The 17962-nt window shown below is 47.3% G+C and overlaps 1 protein-coding gene across 1 annotated transcript in view; it reads left to right on the top strand.

Moving 5' to 3' along the window:
* Positions 1–17962, top strand: part of PLXNA4 (plexin A4) — a 365632-nt gene that overhangs the window by 316319 nt on the left and 31351 nt on the right. The window contains exons 20-24 of the mRNA XM_049774269.1: positions 875–1017; positions 8313–8581; positions 11132–11198; positions 12326–12472; positions 16772–16931. Coding sequence (XP_049630226.1) covers positions 875–1017; positions 8313–8581; positions 11132–11198; positions 12326–12472; positions 16772–16931 — 786 coding nt within the window. The remainder of the gene's footprint in view (positions 1–874; positions 1018–8312; positions 8582–11131; positions 11199–12325; positions 12473–16771; positions 16932–17962) is intronic.

The following is a 17962-nucleotide window of genomic DNA, read 5'->3' as shown; positions in this document are numbered from 1 at the left end:
AAAGAGCTCTGAAGAGATCCATTTTGGTTATTCACACACACACACACACACACACACACACACACACACCCCACATACAAACCATCATGCCTCTATCAGGAATGTACCATCTAATATACACTTGCACTTTGCTCACACGCACATCCTTTCATGCCCACACAACTCACACATCTGTTTCTCTCAGGATACAGTTATGAGTTTAACCCTGCTTTGGCAACAATACTTAGCCCCAAGGTCTTTGGCTCTCTCTGACCCACACACTTTGGGTAAGATCCACTTAGACCTATGAAGGTTTTGCCTCTCTAACCAAGAACACCAGTGTCCCCAAACTTAGAATCCCAAGTGCCATAGTCCTGTGATGACTGCAGGAGAGGGACAGTTTCTGGGTGGCCATATTGTATCTGTGACAACTGCAGAGCTTGCTGGATTTGGCACTTGCTTTGCAGAACACTCACGCTGCAGTGGGCAAGTCTCTAAGACCACCTTATACTGTGATTCTGTTCTTTTTTTTTTGGGGGGGGTCACACCTGGCAGCGCTCAGGGGTTCCTCCTGGCTCTACTCAGAAATTGCTCCTGCCAGGCTCAGGGGACCATATGGGATGCCGGGATTCAAACCACTGTCCTTCTGCATGCAAGGCAAACGTCCTTGCCTCCATGCTATCTCTCCGGCTCCAATCCTGTTCTTAAATCTGTAGATAAAAGTCAATGTCTATGGTGGTTCTGATTTATTAGTACATGTACATTATCCTGATGGTGTATGCATGCATGACTGTGTGTGCATGTGTCTTTGTGTAAGAACATGTGTATAGGTACATTTATATGTGCACTGGGGCTTACCATCTTCTTTATTGTCATGGGCATCTCTTTGTGGCAGCTTTTGCTGAGCTACAGACAGACATCCATGAGTTGACGAGTGATCTAGATGGAGCGGGAATTCCCTTCCTGGACTACAGAACCTATACCATGAGGGTATTATTTCCAGGCATTGAAGATCATCCCGTCCTCAGGGATCTAGAGGTGAGATGTGGTTCTTCTCTTTTCTTTTCTACCTTGTCCTTTCCCACTATGCACGCCATGATTTCAGGACAGAGAAAACTGGCAGCTCCTTCTTCTCTAGTCCTGACATGTGATGGTGAGGGGAAAAAATGTTAGGAGGTGTCACAAGCTGTTTCTGATCTCCCTTCAGGCCTCTACTCTTGTCATTACCATCAGTCCCTCAGGAGGCAAGACCAAGCCAGAGATCCTCAGAGCTGAGATGGGAGGTGGGCTTTGCATATCAGGTTGTAGTGGATGCCTTGAGAGCTGACTGGAAGTGGAAGCTCCTCTTTCCAGAACAAGGGCATCTGATTTCTGTAGGAAGAAACAAGAGATCAGCAGAGGAAGGCATGGAGGTCATAGACCCTGGGATTAAGAAACCACAGTAGAAGGCTTTTGCCACTTAGTTGGTACTTGTTGTATGTCTGTGGGAAGGCTAAGTGGAGATGGGAAGGGAATGATGAAAACATAACTGTCATTTGTACCAGCAGGGACGGCATCTCGGGAACATTTTATCCCACTTATGGTCTAGCATAGTATCTGGCTTATGCATTTATTCATATTTCCCTTTGTTCCAAAAGGGATTTGGCATGACTGTTAAGACAAATACCAGAGCAAAATGAAAAATATAAATGTGAGGAAGCAGGGGTAAAATAATACCCTTAAAGAAGAGCCACGGTTAGGTGACTGTACACAGTGCATTCTAGTCCAGTTGCAAGTACGTGACATACATACTTACATTTTCATCTGAACACGCATGTCTAGGTGTAGGGAACAACAGCCAAAGAGAACCTAGTGGTTGTCTGGGGTGCATAGCTTGGAGGAACAAGGCCAACTATTGAGTTTACACAGTCTTTGGATTCTGAGCTCCCAATGACAAGTCTGTGGCCATGACCTTGGGGGTGCTACTTCTGTGTCATGCTAGAAAGCCTTTCCAACATCAAAAATCTGCAACCCCAACAATAGTGGGGAATAAGAGGAATCCTATAACTTATCTCTCCCTGAGAGCAGATGTAGGCTATTGCAGAGAGTTGCATGGTTTTGCAGGTACCACCCCTAGGGACTGACTCTGTGTTCTCCAAATAGATATAGAGTCTGTGTCATTCTGCAGTAAACTTGGTAAGTCCCCATGGACTTTGGAAATCACACACAGTTCAATGTTTGTTTGTTGAGTACTGTTGTATGTGTATGTGTGTGTCTATGTATTAGCACATACATGCACAGTATCAATCCCATAAGGCACTTATATGGATTTTTAGGGCTGGGTTCTATGTCCATAGTGTAACATACCTCTTTTGACTCTGCATTTATGTCCATATGCAGAATAAATGATCATCTTAGACAATTCCTGACTTCTGATGGTTTGACTACACAAATTTTCTATCCCACATTGAGCCTTGATTTCTCAGTGAGGTGCACAACCCTGAAGCCCTGCCCAGCAAGCCTGCCTCTATAAGGAGAGGCAAGCAGGAAGAATACCCTGAGTGCCCTAATGCCCATCCTCATTCTCTGGCAAGCAGCCAGCTCTATGCTTCCCTGCAGTGCCACCCAACCTTGACTTCCTTGCTTACCAATATCTCAGGGTCTCAAACTGAGCCTTCTGGGACTTAGTAGGAGTCTTTGCTTAGCCATCTCTTTTCTTTGTCCAGAGTCCCAGAATCAGTCTAGTCTCAGAAACTACCTCTTTGTACACAGGAAACACAGCCCAGCCTTTGGGCTGCACATAGAGAAAATGTGAAGCCAACACAGCCCATTCAGAACCATTCTAACCCTCCCTTCCCCTCAGCTTATCTGTTTATTTTGAGGTATGGAGTGAATGAACCCGCCAAGGCCTTCTGAAGGCCTCTGAGATTCAGCTCTGCTCTCCCCAGCTTTCCTTTTTGTCTATATCTAGAAATACCTACTCTAGCTCTTGCTGAGTAAACATAGTTCAAGTAAGCAACTTCTATACTATCTCATTATTAACTCATTCCCTACCTTGAATCACAAGTTCACAATTAAGTCCTTTAAGAAGCAGCAAAGGGGTGTGTGTTACCCAGACAAATGTGCTGTTAGGGTTGTCAGAGAGCTAAGTGGAGCCAAGGGAGATTGCTTAGAGTCTAAACCTAAACCCTGATGAATGGGCTAACATGGTGTCACTGGAATCCCTAAGATGCGCTGAGTGGATGCCCAGATCTACCTCTAACCCACCTGCTGTCTGCTTTCTGAATGAAGCTCACAATCTTTATTCTGACTGCAGCTGCAACCATGGCCTGCTCCATGAGGGGAGAGCTGCTTGGTCTCCTTGCTGCCCACCAAGGAGGGAGCAGCCAGACTCACTGCTCTCTCTGACCAGAATCCCCTGAGATGGATAATGGTCAGGTGCAGCCGGAAGTGAGCTGTTTAATTTGTATGGCAAATCAGACTTCATTTTCCTTAATCACTATGGCTTCCCTTTTCACATATCAAAAACCTACCTGAGTGGGAAGAAACTATGGATAGGCTCTCTACCCCAACCTATTCTCTACTCATGGGTGGTTCATTGCTTTCTAATAAAGACTGTGACTCTGGTGACTTCTTCCCACCACCTCCCATTGTAAAAAGATCCCCAGACACGTGTTTCATTTCTCCAGCTTAGTTTGGATTATTTTCTGTGGCAGTCCTGTTCTAGACTCACTTCCCCTTTCCCCTCAGGATTGGGGTGATAGTAATTAACTTCCAGAATGTTCTCTGTATTCTCAGAGGAAACTTGGTACCCATAAAATGTCCCTCAGTGATCCTGAAAGCCACCATACCTCCTTCTATGAATATGACTATGCCACACAGATTCTATAAGAAATTAGACTGCCTCTGTTTTCAAGGGTTTTTTATTTGTTTGTTTTTAGCAACAAAATGTTTTTTAGTGGGTAGTGGGAAGGGGTGTCTTTTGTGATGCTCAGGGTCCTTCCTTAGAGATACTCCTGGAAATATTCAGTCAACCAGGCTAGACAGTTTGATGCTCAGGCACAAGGATGTGTCATTGTTTGAAACCTGCAATGCCAGGACTATCAGGGTCACACCCAACAGTGCTGATGAAGGGGGCTTGTAGCTGGGGATCTAGCCAAGGTCTCAGGCTTGTAGACTATGTCCTCTGATCTCTGTTCCATCTCTCCAGCCCCACAAATGTTTGCATGTACCATGTTATAGCTTGTAGTACGTTTCCTTTCCCTGGAAGGTCATTTGGGTCATCTGTATCTGCTGCATTTTGTGGATTTGTACCTCTGACAACAGAGCTTTGGGTTGCTTCTACCTGTGGACCATCATAAATCACATTGCTTCGAATGGGATGTGCAAATATTTCTTTGAACCACTGCTTCTTATTTTAAATTATATATCTGCAGAGGTGACTTTTCCTGATTCTATTTATCACACTGATTGAGGACAGAAATGAATGGGATTCTCCCACAAGAACCAGGGTTTGGGCAGGCTCCAGCTTACTATGTTTATACAACAACCTTGTATGAAACATTCTCTTCTCAGATATTTCCAGTTCCATCTTGCCAGCAGAAACATTGTTCTCAGTCAGTTTTCTGAGTATAGCAATCATCCCAGGAGAACTACTGACTAATCTAAAGCAGTGTTACCTGATGTTTGGGGGTACTAGAATGCAAGCCCACTGGCTGGTATGAGTCACAAATGCAGATAGAGATGGAAATATCCATTAATAAAGGCTGTCGGAAAAATAAGCTTCCTCACCCTCTCTTTTATGACCATTTACTGAAATATAGGCATTTGGAAAAAGGGCTTCTGAAACACTTGTTCACCCAGCAGTTGTTTAAAAGTAGAGTCCATGGTCGGTCGGTCCCCTATCCCAGTTTCAACCCTTTATTGCTTTTTAAACTCTAACCTTTGGGTTACCATTAAAATTTACTCTCCAGTTTTATATTCAGGCTTTCACCCAATGATCAAACCATCTATTAAAGAAAGGAAGTCTTGTTCAGGGGTGGCATGGGCTTAGCGAAGTGGGAGTGGCAAGCTACAAAAGGGGAATTGTTCTGAATCTCCTTACCAAGAGGTTTTGCTTGTATCTCCCCCTTCTGCTCATTGTGCCAAAGCAGTCGTGAGCTTGGTGATTCTCAAACTCAAGAGATCTTGGAGAAGCAACAAATGGAACAGGGAAAGGAGCTCATCAAACCATCTCTATGTGTGCCAAGTACAGTACATGCATCATTTTATTTAAGGTCCATAAAACCTTGGCATGCAGGTCTCTGTGCTTATATAGAGGAGGCCAGAGAACCACAGGGACCAATCAATCTTCTGCACAAGAGTTAGTCTCTGTCCTTCTCAGACTCTCACTACTGCCTGACCAGATACTCTTTCCCTGCCAGCAGTTTCACCAAACCTCTTTACTATAGGCCTCTCTATAGCCATGCTGTGGATCAAGAATCTCAGGGCTCCCTCACTAGCTTCCCTATCTAAAATCATGACAATAGCTCCTCATAGAACCCAGGGCAGAGGAACACAGGGAGCCTTGCCAAGTTTTGCACCAGTTCAGTCAGTGCATGCCAGGGAACAGCTCTGGGACTAGGCAATGCATTGTCTGTTACTGCCTAGAAAAATTGGAGATTCTGTTGTGTACAGAGGCAGGAAGGGCAGATTTGCTGTTGTTATTATTTAGTGATGCTAGGGATTGAATCCAAAGCCTCTTGCTTATAGAGCAAGACAAATACGTTGCCGGTAAAGGGCAAAGGTGAAAAGAATGTAACCATAGAGTGGTGACCTTATTGATTTGGGGGAGAGCCATTAGAAGTCAGACAGTCAGGACATTTGCATCTGGTGCTGCAGAGCAAGGCTAGGCTGTCATATTTGTCATGGTGAAGCAAGGAAGCTGGGGAAGCAGGCAGAAGGCAGGCAGGATTGGAAAGTGGGATGAGGATGAGGGCTCTCCAGGAGAGACTGCAGAGAATCCCTATCACATAAGAACTTCTTTTCAACATGGCCCTTCTGATTCCAGCATCTCTTTGGTATCTCTTGCAGGGGCCAGTAAAGACTCTCACATTTGCCCACTTTCCTGTTTGCTGTGGATACCAGGAAGTGAGAGTTCCCAGGTGCACTTCTCCACTGTTCCAGGGTCTCCAAGACTCTAGACTTGGCCTACTGGCCATAGGGCCAGTATCTGACTTGTCTCTGTTATCCTGCTAGAACCTGATTTCCAAGTCTGGAACCCCAGGGCTACGAGAAATAAATGGCAGGAATGTGCCATCTGCACATTTGCCACCATCTACATCCTGGGCTGCCTCTGTCTTCCTAATTTCAAACCTCAAGAGCAGGGATTACCAGGAAGATTGGACCTGTCAACCTTTTTTAGAACCAGAATCACTGAGTGGTCCTATTGAGAGATCCATCTTCCTTAAACCACAGAAGATACTCCCAATAATTGTACCTGGGATAACTGTAGTTTCTCTGAATTGTCCCAGGGCCATCCTGCAGGTGGGGTGTCAAGTTTACCCACTTTGGGAAACAAGAGTGTAGAGGGAAGCAGGAAGAAATGCCCATCCATCTCTGACTCAGCCACACACCTAGGCCTTCTGTGCCCCTAAAAAGTCTCAGAGTAGGAGCAGTCAGGGCCAGTGATGACACCTCTCCCCTCTTGGCCAGGATGTCTTGAGAGAGGGGGCAGTATTTGTATATGAAGTGCATGGAACTGTGCCTGGCTCAGGTAATACAGACAGACCTGTGAATGTAGCATCTGCTTCCTTCCCAGGGAGAAACCCCACAGCTAGTAAATGACTGTGACAATGCACTCCAGTGTCACTGACTCTTGAAACTGGAAGGGGTCCCCAGACAGTACAAACGGGCCCTCATGGAGATATTCAGCCAACCAAGACATCCAGTGCTTGAACCTGACCTGCTCAGTGCTGAGGACCATCTCAGTAGTATAGAAGGCAGAACAGTAGGGTCTCCTCTCACTCCAGGTCCCCAGATATCCCTTTCCCCATGACCTTCACTCACGAGAAACTCCCTTCCGGATGCAAATGCAGAGTCAGGATGGTTTAAAAAACCTTTGAAGGAATCACCCAGCATAGCCTCTTAGGTGTCTGACTCTTCGGTCCATGCAATTATCAGTAAGTGGCTGTGTTATGAGCAATGGGAATGGCCTGTTATGTGGGTGCCATCAAGGGCAAGGTTGCAGCCTCTCTGCCAACCCAGCTGCTTTTGGGGTTCAGGTTGTCTTGGTCACACTCTCTGAAGCCTGCTGGCAGCTAGCTCTGTCACAGGCTCATGTCTGTTTGGTGCATGAGTCTGCCTTGTCCCTCACAGGGGTTTCCAGCAAGCAGGGCAACAGTGCTCAGGTGTTTGTAAGAAAACCTTAGATGCTAGAGTCAGAGGGTTCAGGAGATTCTTCAGTTTTGTTCTTGCCTCCTGTTCTCTAGTAAATGAATTTGGGGCACCAGAATACTAAAGACACTTGCCTAAGTGTGAGAACATGGGGGAACATGGTGTGGGAATGTCAGAGCCTATAAAGAGCCCCCCAGTCTTAGCTTGGGATGGGCACTGATCTATTCATATGACCCATGAATCAGACTGGCCAGCTCTGAGTTAGTGGGAGTTTGGTTGGGCCATTCCTGGGCTTGGCCTCCTAAAGTTCTTCATGGAGGGCTTGTGGGGTTAGTTTTAATAAAAAGATACCCCCCCTTTCTTAGGCTACCTCCAGTGGTACTTACGGCTTGTTCCTGGCACTGAATCCAGGGATCACTTCCTGTGAGAAATCAAGGAGCAGATGGGGATCAAACTCAGTTGGCTAAATGCAAAATAAATCCTCTACATGCTATATCTTCTTTCTGCCCCCTAGGGAAGCCCCTTTAGTTCTGAACTTGCATTAAGAGAATCAAAGCTATGCAATCAGGGGTGGGGTATATCATATATGTTTCCCTGGACTGTCCACTGTGATTCCTGAGCACAGAGCTAGGAATAAGCCCTGAGCACCATCAATAGCAACTCAAAAATGAAAACAAGGGGCCCAAGCAATAGCACAGCAGGGAAGTCTTGCATGCTGCTAACTCAGGTTTGATCCTGGCATTTCATGTGGTTCCCAGAACCTACCAGGAGTCATTCCTGAGTACAGAGTCAGGAGTAACCACTGAGTACCACCAGGTGTGGTCCCCAAAGCCAAAACCAAACAAAAACAACAAAAAAAACAATAGCAAAAATGAAAAGTGTGCAGTCACTTCTATGGGTCACTCCTATGGCTTCAAATTGGCCTCTCCCTTTTAGGGACCTGACCTTGTGTCCCACCCCCACCCCATCACCCCTCACAGGTTCCTGGCTACCGGCAGGAGCGAGTGGAGAAGGGCCTGAAGCTTTTCGCACAGCTCATCAACAACAAGGTGTTCTTGCTCTCTTTCATCCGCACACTGGAGTCCCAACGCAGCTTCTCCATGAGGGATCGTGGCAATGTGGCCTCGCTCATCATGACTGTGCTGCAGAGCAAGCTGGAATATGCCACTGATGTGCTCAAGCAGCTTCTAGCCGACCTCATCGATAAGAACCTGGAGAGTAAGAATCATCCCAAGCTGCTGCTCCGAAGGTGAGGGGCCCTGCTGTCACAAGGGACTCCAAAAATTAGGTGTTGGTCCTTCCAGAGACTGGGTTGCTTCCCAGGCCTCCTTGGAAGAGCTGGCCCAGATGTCACTTGTTCATGGCTCCTCAGTTCTACCTACCAATTCCTTCTCTCCCATATCTATTCATTTCTCTCTCTAAGCCCTTCTCCCTTGATTTCTCCTGGAGTTATTCTCTGGGACCTCTTCAGAGGTCATTTTTCCCATCCCTTGACATGATTTTATCAGTGGTTATATTTGGGCCTCCTTGGGAACCCACCTCATAGGTTCCTGAATCACCCCACTTTAGGACCTAAAGTGGTGCTACTCACAAGCAGGCAGGCATGGGGGAAGGGAATCCCTCAGTTTTCCTGTACTCTGAGCCACACCTACCAGGTTAAGCCTGGTAAAAGTAAACACAAAGTAAACACAAACGCAAAGTAAACACAGCTTCAAAGACCCTGGAGCTTGCTGGAAACAGCCTCACTGGTGGGCCCCACACCCATGGGAGCAGAGGCTGTATTTATAAATAAAGCCATGGAGGTGCATAGACAGTTCTTCCCATTTTTGAGAAGCCCCAATCCAGCCTGTGTTAAAAGGCCCTGGGGCTGGAGCAATAGCACATTGGTAGGGCATTGTTTGCCTTGCACTTGGCCAACCTGGAATGGACCCCAGTTCGATCTTGGGCATCCCATATGGTCCCTGATCCTGCCAGGTGCGACTTCTGAGTGCAGAGCTAGGAGTAACCCCTGAGCACCACCAGGTCTGACCCAAAAAGAAAAAAAAAAAAAGAAAGAAAAAGCTCTGTGACAGCATGTGGGATAACATAGAGCCCATAGGTACACAGCACCAGCCATGAGTTGAGCTCCCAGAATGCCTCCTCTGGGCAGATACCAACAATTTCCCAGGGTTTCAGTTCCTGGGAAAAACAGACTCCCTTTCTGCCAGTTCTCCTATTTGGGTGGCTGCCCAGGGGCTCTCACGTCCTCCAGGTAAACTGTCATTTGCCTCAGGCAGATGCATTTAGAAAATGCATGGCAGGCCATGCAGTGCCTGCACTGTCCAGTTTGTAGCTGTGCCTCCTCCACATCCTCAGCCTGCCACCCTCAGACTCAGGGTCTAAGGCAGGGCCCCCAGCTTGGTGCACATAAAGGCTTTCAGAAGTGTTTACTGCAGGCTCTTTCCTGGTTATGGCAGACTTGCTCCTGCACAGCTGCAAAAGGTTGCTGCTACCTGCCGGCGCAATCCTACAGCTTTGCAAACAGCAAGGTAGATCATTTTGATTTTTGTTTTACTTTCACCGTGCTGCCCCCTGCCAGCCTAATTCTAGGGCTCCCACCACCAATTTCCCGGCGTGGTTTCGCTTGGTGTCTGTGTGGCTCCTCCCCTCCTCGCCCACCCTCTCTCCCAGCTGCCCGCTACCCTTCTCCTTTTCTTCTCCTGGACCCTGGAGGCAACCCCCTCCTTTCCCTCTTTTCTTTTCTCGGCTTCATGGTGTGCTGGCAGCTGCCCAGCTGCCTCAGAATTTTAGTTTCTCCTCTCTCCTGGTCCCAGCAGCCTGCTCTACTCTCAAAACATCCTTGGACAGGCTGTTTTCACCCTCCTGCTGGACAAGAACTGGGCATGTATTTTAATGCTTTGTGCATTCCCCAAATGGAAGCAACCGGAAGTGTTGTGTGGACCTGGACACGGCCACCACTGGGTCTTTATCCCAAACCAAAAGAATCAATGAGCTTGGGTGGCAGCATAGAAACACAGACTCTAGGATGTCTATGGTTACAAAGGAAATAGTAGGAGGGTCCTTGCAGGAATTTCCAAATGAAACAGAATTGTCCTTTGAGAGAAGATGATTTAGGTCTCTTTGAATGAGAAGTGTATAGTTTCATGTTGTTCTCAGCTCTTGGGGTATGTAGTTTAAGTGAGGGGCTGAGTCTAGTCTAGCTGGCCTTATAGCCATGTTCCTTACTTTCTTGAACAGCCCCTGCCAATTTAGGGATTGGTCTTAAGTTAGTCTTAGTGAGTCTTTCCCATGGTTTCTGTTTTTCCTTCTTCAGCCAAAGGAACACACCTCTTGGGACAGGTCTCCGGAGGTGGGACCATGGAGCTAGCTGTTCAGTATGGTAGCCCTGGGCCATCCTGGCATGTTTCATGTCCCAGTTTATTCATAGGTTCAGTGTGGTCTTTCCCCAAGCTGCATTTCAAGTGTGTGGAGAATACCAAGGCTAGGATTATGCAAGGTGTTTGGATGGTCATAGAATTTTCTTATCTCCAGAAAGGCTGTTGGACAGTTGTGTTTCAACATATTTACCACCACCACCCTCCCCACAAACTCCCTTGGAGACCTGATGCTCCAACTTGGTTGGCAAAGCTCAGGCTACCATTATGGGATTTCTGGGAATCCAAGATAACCCATAGCTTCATGGAGTTTCAAGAGTCCCAGCCAGCCTTAAGCCACTTTTCCCTGCCTTTCCAGACCTGGGGTCTGACCTTCTGCTTCTGTCTTTCTCTTGCTTGTCTGTGTCCTTCGGTGATGGCGACAGGACCGAGTCAGTGGCTGAGAAGATGCTGACCAACTGGTTCACTTTCCTGCTCTACAAGTTCCTGAAGGTTCGATCCATTTGTGTGTGTGTGTGGGGGGGATGTTATGGGAAATCTCTGACTTGGACTCAGTTTCTCTGCCAGCCTGGGAATGGGTCTGCATCCTCCCTACATCTTCTGTGGTCCAGCAAGTCTAAAAGGCCCAACTACTAAACAACTCCATCAAGAAATGGAGACCCCCTCTCATTGAGGAGGCTGATTTGCTTGTCTCCAAAGACAGGAACCTGTGGAGAATTCTGGATGGAGAGACAATCCCACAGGCTTTTGCACTTCCTCAGGGCAGGGAAACCAGTCTCTTTGTTGTCCAAAGCCCAATTCCCAGTTTCCGCTCTTCATCTCTCCACTTCTGGGCTTCCTACCCCTTTTCTTAATGCCTCTCCCAGCCCCAGACCTCTTGAGGCTGATAAGGAACCTGCAGGTTTAGAGGGAGCCTCTGTGGCACCAGATAAGCCCAGGTTGCTTAGGAGGTGGGAGAGGTGCTCGACTTCCCATTATGAATAAGGTGCTCACACCTTATCTGACCTCTATCTGGCAGAGGACTGCAGGAGAGTAGGTAGGTGTTGGGAATAAATAGAGAAAGTCCCTAAAAGGTGGAAGAAAATAAGCAAGAGCTCTGGAGGTTGGAAGGACTGAAGGGGAGAAGACACCAGTGTCCCTATGAACCTGGAGGAATGTATGTGTCTAGGAGACCATTGAAATGGCAAAATAAAGTCTGGAAAAGAAATATAGAAATGAAGGTTCTTGCCTTGCTTGCAGCCAATTGAAGTTTGGTCTCCAGTACCACAACTGGCCCACTGAGCCCCACCAGGAATGATCCCTGAGCCAAGAGTCAGGAATAAGTCCTGAGCACTGTTGGGTTACCCCCAGAGTAAACAAAATATTTCTTTCAACCTGAGATGTCTGTCTACTTGCAGCTTTTTCCTTCCTGAAGAAGTTTATGTGCTCTCTTTCTTTCTTTTTTTTCCTCTCTCCGCCCATATTTGTCTAAATAAAACTCTTTTAGCTTCCCTGTATTAGTCCTATCCCTGAAAAAAAAAAAGCATTACTAAAATTAAATGAAAGCAGGAGAAAAAAGGAGAAGAGAGCAGCCTATTGGGGTTCATGCACATGGACCAATGGTTCTCCTCTGTGTCCAGGAATGTGCTGGGGAGCCCCTCTTCTCCCTGTTCTGTGCCATCAAGCAGCAGATGGAGAAAGGCCCCATTGATGCCATCACAGGCGAGGCCCGCTACTCACTGAGTGAGGACAAGCTCATCCGGCAGCAGATTGACTACAAGACGCTGGTGAGAATCCCATGACCTGCGCCATGCCATAGTACTCTTGCCATGTCCTCTGCCCAATATGAGGGAGGGCAGAGATCCTGAGAAACCATGTGATTGGTGTCCCCTGCATAAGGCCCCCATGTTCCCTCTGTACACTCAGTCCGAAAGAATCTGGGTCTGGAGGTTGAACTCTCTGTAGCACTGTTATTGGGGATCTAGATTCCTCGCCAACAGCTGACTGACAGTGAATGACTCTGGCTGACTGTTTACCAGTTTGGACCATTTACTCCTTACAGAGTAGAGATCTGGGGTGTGGTGTGATGTGGTGTGGCATGTGTGTGTACACATGCATGTGTGTGTGCATGTAAACTGGGGGTCCCTACGAGGCTAGGATCTAGCACAGAGGAGAAGAAACCATGAATTCCTGGCTCTGAAGTCTGCCTGGTTTCAGCTGAAATCTCTCTGTGCTGGGGCTGTAGGGTACAAGAAGTTTGTGTAGAGATCACAGGTTCTGGCACATTTAGACTCTTGTGAAAGCTCATTCAATGTGGCTAAACAGGGCTGAAACCTGAGCTGCCCTGCATGGCAATCCTGGTTGGGAGATTTGGGGGGGCATAAACCCTAATCTAAGTTATAAAACTGTGGAAAGGGGGAACCAGAGAGATAGTATAGCAGGTAGGGTTTTTGTTTTACACAAGGCGACCTGGGTTCAATTCCCAACATCTCATATAGTCCCCCAAGTGCCACCAGGAGTGGTTCCTGAGTGCAGAGCTAGGACTAATCTCTGAGCATTGCTGCGTGTGACACAAAAACAACAACAAACAAATAAAAAAATGAAAAGGGGGAAATGTTGGGGATGGAGAAATATTAAGAAGGTAAGGAGATTGCCCAATTTGATCTCTAGAACTGAATATGGTCCCCTGAGCACTGCCAGGAGTGATCACAGTTGAGCACAGCTGAATGTGGCCCAATACACACACCATAAAAAGTAGATAATCTGGACTGAAGAAGGATAACATAGCTGAGATCACACAGCTATCCTCAAATGTGCTTTGTAAGCAAGAAGCCATGCTCTATCCATAGTATCCCATGATGCCCTGAACACTGCCAGAAACAACCTCCAAACATAAAGCCAGGAGTAGAACCTAACATTGCCAGGTGTAGCCCCCAAACTACAAAAAGTAGGGTAATCCTAGAATGTATGAAAATGAGGATAGGAAATGTGGCCCTGCCACCACTTTCCAGTGGTCCCTGTCCCCTGGATTCCTCCTAGATTCCGTTCCAGAGATGGTTATCAAACTTTCTTTGATAGAATTATAAGTCCCACTGGGCCTTCTTCAGGAAAGGGAATAAGGTGTGAAAAGAATGATCAATTTAAAGATGAGCAGTTGGGGTGATGGGAGACATTCCAAAAGGACTGCATGAGAGAAAAAATTAGAGAACAGAGGATGACGGTACATGACCATGCACTCAGCAGAGAACTGAGCCTTCTAGAGCTAGGAAGAAGCCTTGAATGAGGAATGAGTCCCAACTTCAAGGTTAACTTGGGAGAAAGTTCACTGCTGCTTTGCAGTCATGTAACCCACTGAGGCACTCCTATCCTCCTCTCTTCAGAGGGCCTGAACCCACAAAATGCAAGTGTCAAAGACACTCTTGCTGTGAGAGACCCACTGATGAGGCTGGGAAGGAACAGTGTGTGCGTGGCGTTACCTTACTGGCAAAGTTCCAGCTTCTGAGTCAACTGAGAAAGAGCGGACAGTTCTAGAATCAGAGAGTTTCTCAATGAGTACTTGATACTGGTTTTCTCCCCCACTTCACCCCATTCCCTCTTTCTTTCACCTTATAGCAGCTTACCACACCATCCTCAACCCCAACCCCATTGACAACCATGAGCTGTCACCATGTTCTCTTCCAGAGCAAAGCACCCTGTGCTCCAAGACCATGGGAACTAGACTTCTGGATAATATTCTTGAAGAAAATATAGAGCCCTGGGAATAGGGCAGAGAAGTGTATCTGGGAAATGACCCTGGTTTTGCATAGAAATTTGTATTTTATCCATTCATAGGTGGCAGAGGGGGGTACATATGAAGGCTGGGAAGAGGGGAAGGAGAGGACCATAAGGACATAAGGACACACAGGACCATAAGGAAGGGCCACACACAGGAAGAAGAGGGAATCCAGTGAAGTGGACAGAATCAGCTCTAGCCTAGAACACTTTCAGTTGAGGGTGGCAGCCTGGTTTTGGGCAAGAGGGAGATGGATGTACCCTAGAGATGGGCCCTCTAGAGTCCATGTAGAGTGAAGGGCTAGGTGGAGCTGGAACTGGGCTGGCAGGATCTCAAGGTCTGTTGTAGAGAGTTCCCCAACAACACAGGAGCCCTAGAGAGTGCCAGATGTTCATTTAGAGCCTGCTGCATTGTGTGTGCTCCTGAGAGGTCTCTAGAATGCTAGCTTCCCACTCAGTGGTCTGCTGGAATGCTACGTGACCATATGGGAGCTGGCTTCCTGGAGAATCTCAGGTCCCCAACCTACAGTTTGCTTCAGTCTCTTAGTAAAGGCCTCTGAGGTCCCATCTATCTTGGAGTTGGAGAGGCAGCAGGGAAAATTGCCAGACACTTTACTCCAAAACTAGGAGCAATGGGAAGGGAATGCAGATGAATTTAGAGGGAGAAGGTCTGAGGAAAAGAACTCCTGGGTGGAACTATGATGTGGCCCATTGGAGACTCTTTTTCTTCTCTGGCCACCCTGATGCATCCCGTGGAATTGTTGGTGAGATGTTTTCTGAGTCCATGGCATGAATGGAAGGGCAAATAGAAATGCTCAGAGTCAACTCAACTTCTTAGTCCCTTGGGGATACCCAGGAAAAGTTATAAGAAGCCTGGGGGAGACTGACCCCTTTATACTCCTTGTACTACCTCACCCCTCTCTACATACACATAGGGGTCTAGAAGCCAGGATGGCAGAGTTTAGAGATGGTTCTTTAAGCCTCTATCTAAGTAGTCACAGCAAGAAAGTCCTAGGGAAGGGAAAATAAAAGAAAGGGCAGAAAAGCCCAGGAAGAGGATGTGTTCTTGGAGAGGCTACAAGCCCAGACTTCCTCGGGGCTCTGCTTTCAGTTTAGGATCTAAAGTGGGTGAAAGTGTGGTTTATGACTCCAGGAGACTTTGGCTTCTCCCTGGAATGACCAGGCCCCTTGAAGCCCAAGGCAGTCTGGCTGCTAATGTAAGACTGGAGGGTGGGGTGCTGATTGCCACCACATGGTGGGGATGGGACTGTGGGGTGGACTGTTGGTTGATTTCAGTCTGCAAACCAGAAGCATGGGTGAGAGTGTCATGAAAGTCAAAGTAGGCTCAGCAGCCAGGTCAGAAGATAGAGGGGAGCCCAGAATAGCAGGCCCTTGGGCGTCAATCACCGCCCTTGGATCTCCTCCCCCTGGATCCCACATTCTCCTTTCAAGCAGAGAGCAAGAGGCTTTGCTAAAAAAGCAAGGGAGGAAATACTTTTTGGAAACAACCCAAAACTTTTTAAAGGAAATAATATAGTTTGGTGCTTTCAGCAGTCTTTAACTCTTCCAACTGGTTCCAGCAAGAGAGACGGAGGCTGTGAGCCAAGCAGGGCTTCTCCTGTGTGGAGTTTTAGGGCCACAGCCAGGAAGGGATCACGGGTAGCCTGAGCTGGCAATTTTACTTTTTAAATGGCATTTCTTATTTTTTGAAGACAATTAAGACTTCTTATAGATTCTCCAGTTGGCCCCAAACCATTAGAATAAGTGAGGTTTGGAAATTGTGGAAGATGGGAGCCAGATGTGAAAGAGAAAAGGGGGGAAAGAGCAGAGAGAAGGAGGGAGGGAAAGAGAGAAGGGGAGAAAGAAACATGTGTGCATGGGTTGGGTGAGAACTACAGAGTGATGGGGCTTGAGAAGGCTGCTGAGATGGAGCCACACGTGTGTGTGTGTGTGTATGCATATATGTGTGCATGCAAGCGTTATGATTACACTCATTTAGGTCCTCCCTATTCCTGTTCATTCTGCTCCATCTCTTTCCTCCATGGACAGAGTGTCTTCACGAAGCCTGTAGTAACCAGCAGAACAACAGCAGCTTCCTTTCTTGCTCCTGTAACAACTCAGAATTCTGAGATCATCTTACTTCCTGACTGCACTGGAAGGAGGGCAGAGAGCTGGACTGGAACCTGATTAGGCTGGGCTGGCCACACTCTTACCCAGCCCACCTTGTCCAGGAGAAGCCATGGAGCCAGAGACATCCCAGAGACAGCAGGGAACCTTTCCTGCTCTCCTCATGCACTTCCTTTCTCTTCACTCAGATCCTGAGCTGTGTCAATCCTGACAGTGCCAATAGTCCCGAGGTCCCTGTGAAGATCCTCAACTGTGACACCATTACTCAGGTCAAGGAGAAGATTCTAGATGCCATCTTCAAGAATGTGCCCTGCTCCCACCGGCCCAAGGCTGCAGATATGGACCTGGGTGAGTACCAGCCCAGCCTCCAGGCTGCTCACAGACTGTAAAATAAAATACCAGAGTTGTGAGATCACTGCAGGCACTGCGTTTCTAAAACCCATGCAGATGGGTCTGAAGAAGTAGGATAGAGGCAAAGAAATAATAAGTCAAGCCAGTCAGGAAAGAGTAATGGAGTCAGTGACTTCTCCCTAGTGCTGTCTGCCTGAGCCAAAAGGCAGAATTCCTCTTTATTCATTCAACCAATTCCCAATACAAGGACAGGGAAGGTGGAGTAATCCAGGTGGGCTTTTACATATCAAAAGAGGGATTTAAGGGAAAGAGGAAGATTGGGAAAAACTTTGTTTTAGGTTAGTAGCTGGATGTCATCTTACAACAGACTACATTAAAAAAAGATCTTTGGCATCCTATGGTAGAATAGCAGCATGCAGGGAGCAGAGCAGGTTAATGGCTGGCTGTGAGAATGGGCAGTTTAGTGGCTAAGGGAGTGGGCAGTTTAGTGGCCATGGGAAGCATACAAGTTCCTCCCTCACAATCATGGGGGGGGGGGTCGTGCCTTTATGTCCCTCAGGAGTCCATATGTTGACTTTCTACCTCCACCAGAAGTGCTCTCATGGCACCCAGAAATCAAAGAAGGTGCCTTCATGCCACATGCAAACAGAAAGCAGAAAGGGAGCAGCAGTCTGCTGATGCTGGTGGGTTGTTTCAGCAGTGTGGGGACTCAGAGATGTCCCATCTATGCTGGAGGGCACTTAGAGTCATTCTGTCAACTCCTTGGTTCTGACCACAGCCCTGTTGGTATTCAGGCTCCTGCTGTTCCTTCTACTCTAGGCCTGTCACATTTTCTTACTACCTTAGGCTTGAGGGATCTGGGCTAGTAATGGAGGCTATAGACAACCTGGAAAATGAACTTTCATTTCTTTGGGCAGCAGGAGACTCCTCCAGGGAAAAGTTCCCTGGAAGTCCGCAAACACAAGGTACACAAAAAAAGTATAACCTGTTCATAGAAGGGGATGCTCTAAGGATGTGCCAAATATAGA

Source organism: Suncus etruscus, chromosome 1, assembly GCF_024139225.1.
Source record: "Suncus etruscus isolate mSunEtr1 chromosome 1, mSunEtr1.pri.cur, whole genome shotgun sequence".
Classification (NCBI taxonomy): Eukaryota; Metazoa; Chordata; class Mammalia; order Eulipotyphla; family Soricidae; genus Suncus; species Suncus etruscus.
Note: the sequence above shows the minus strand (reverse complement) of the source record. Positions and strands in the feature narration are given on the sequence as shown.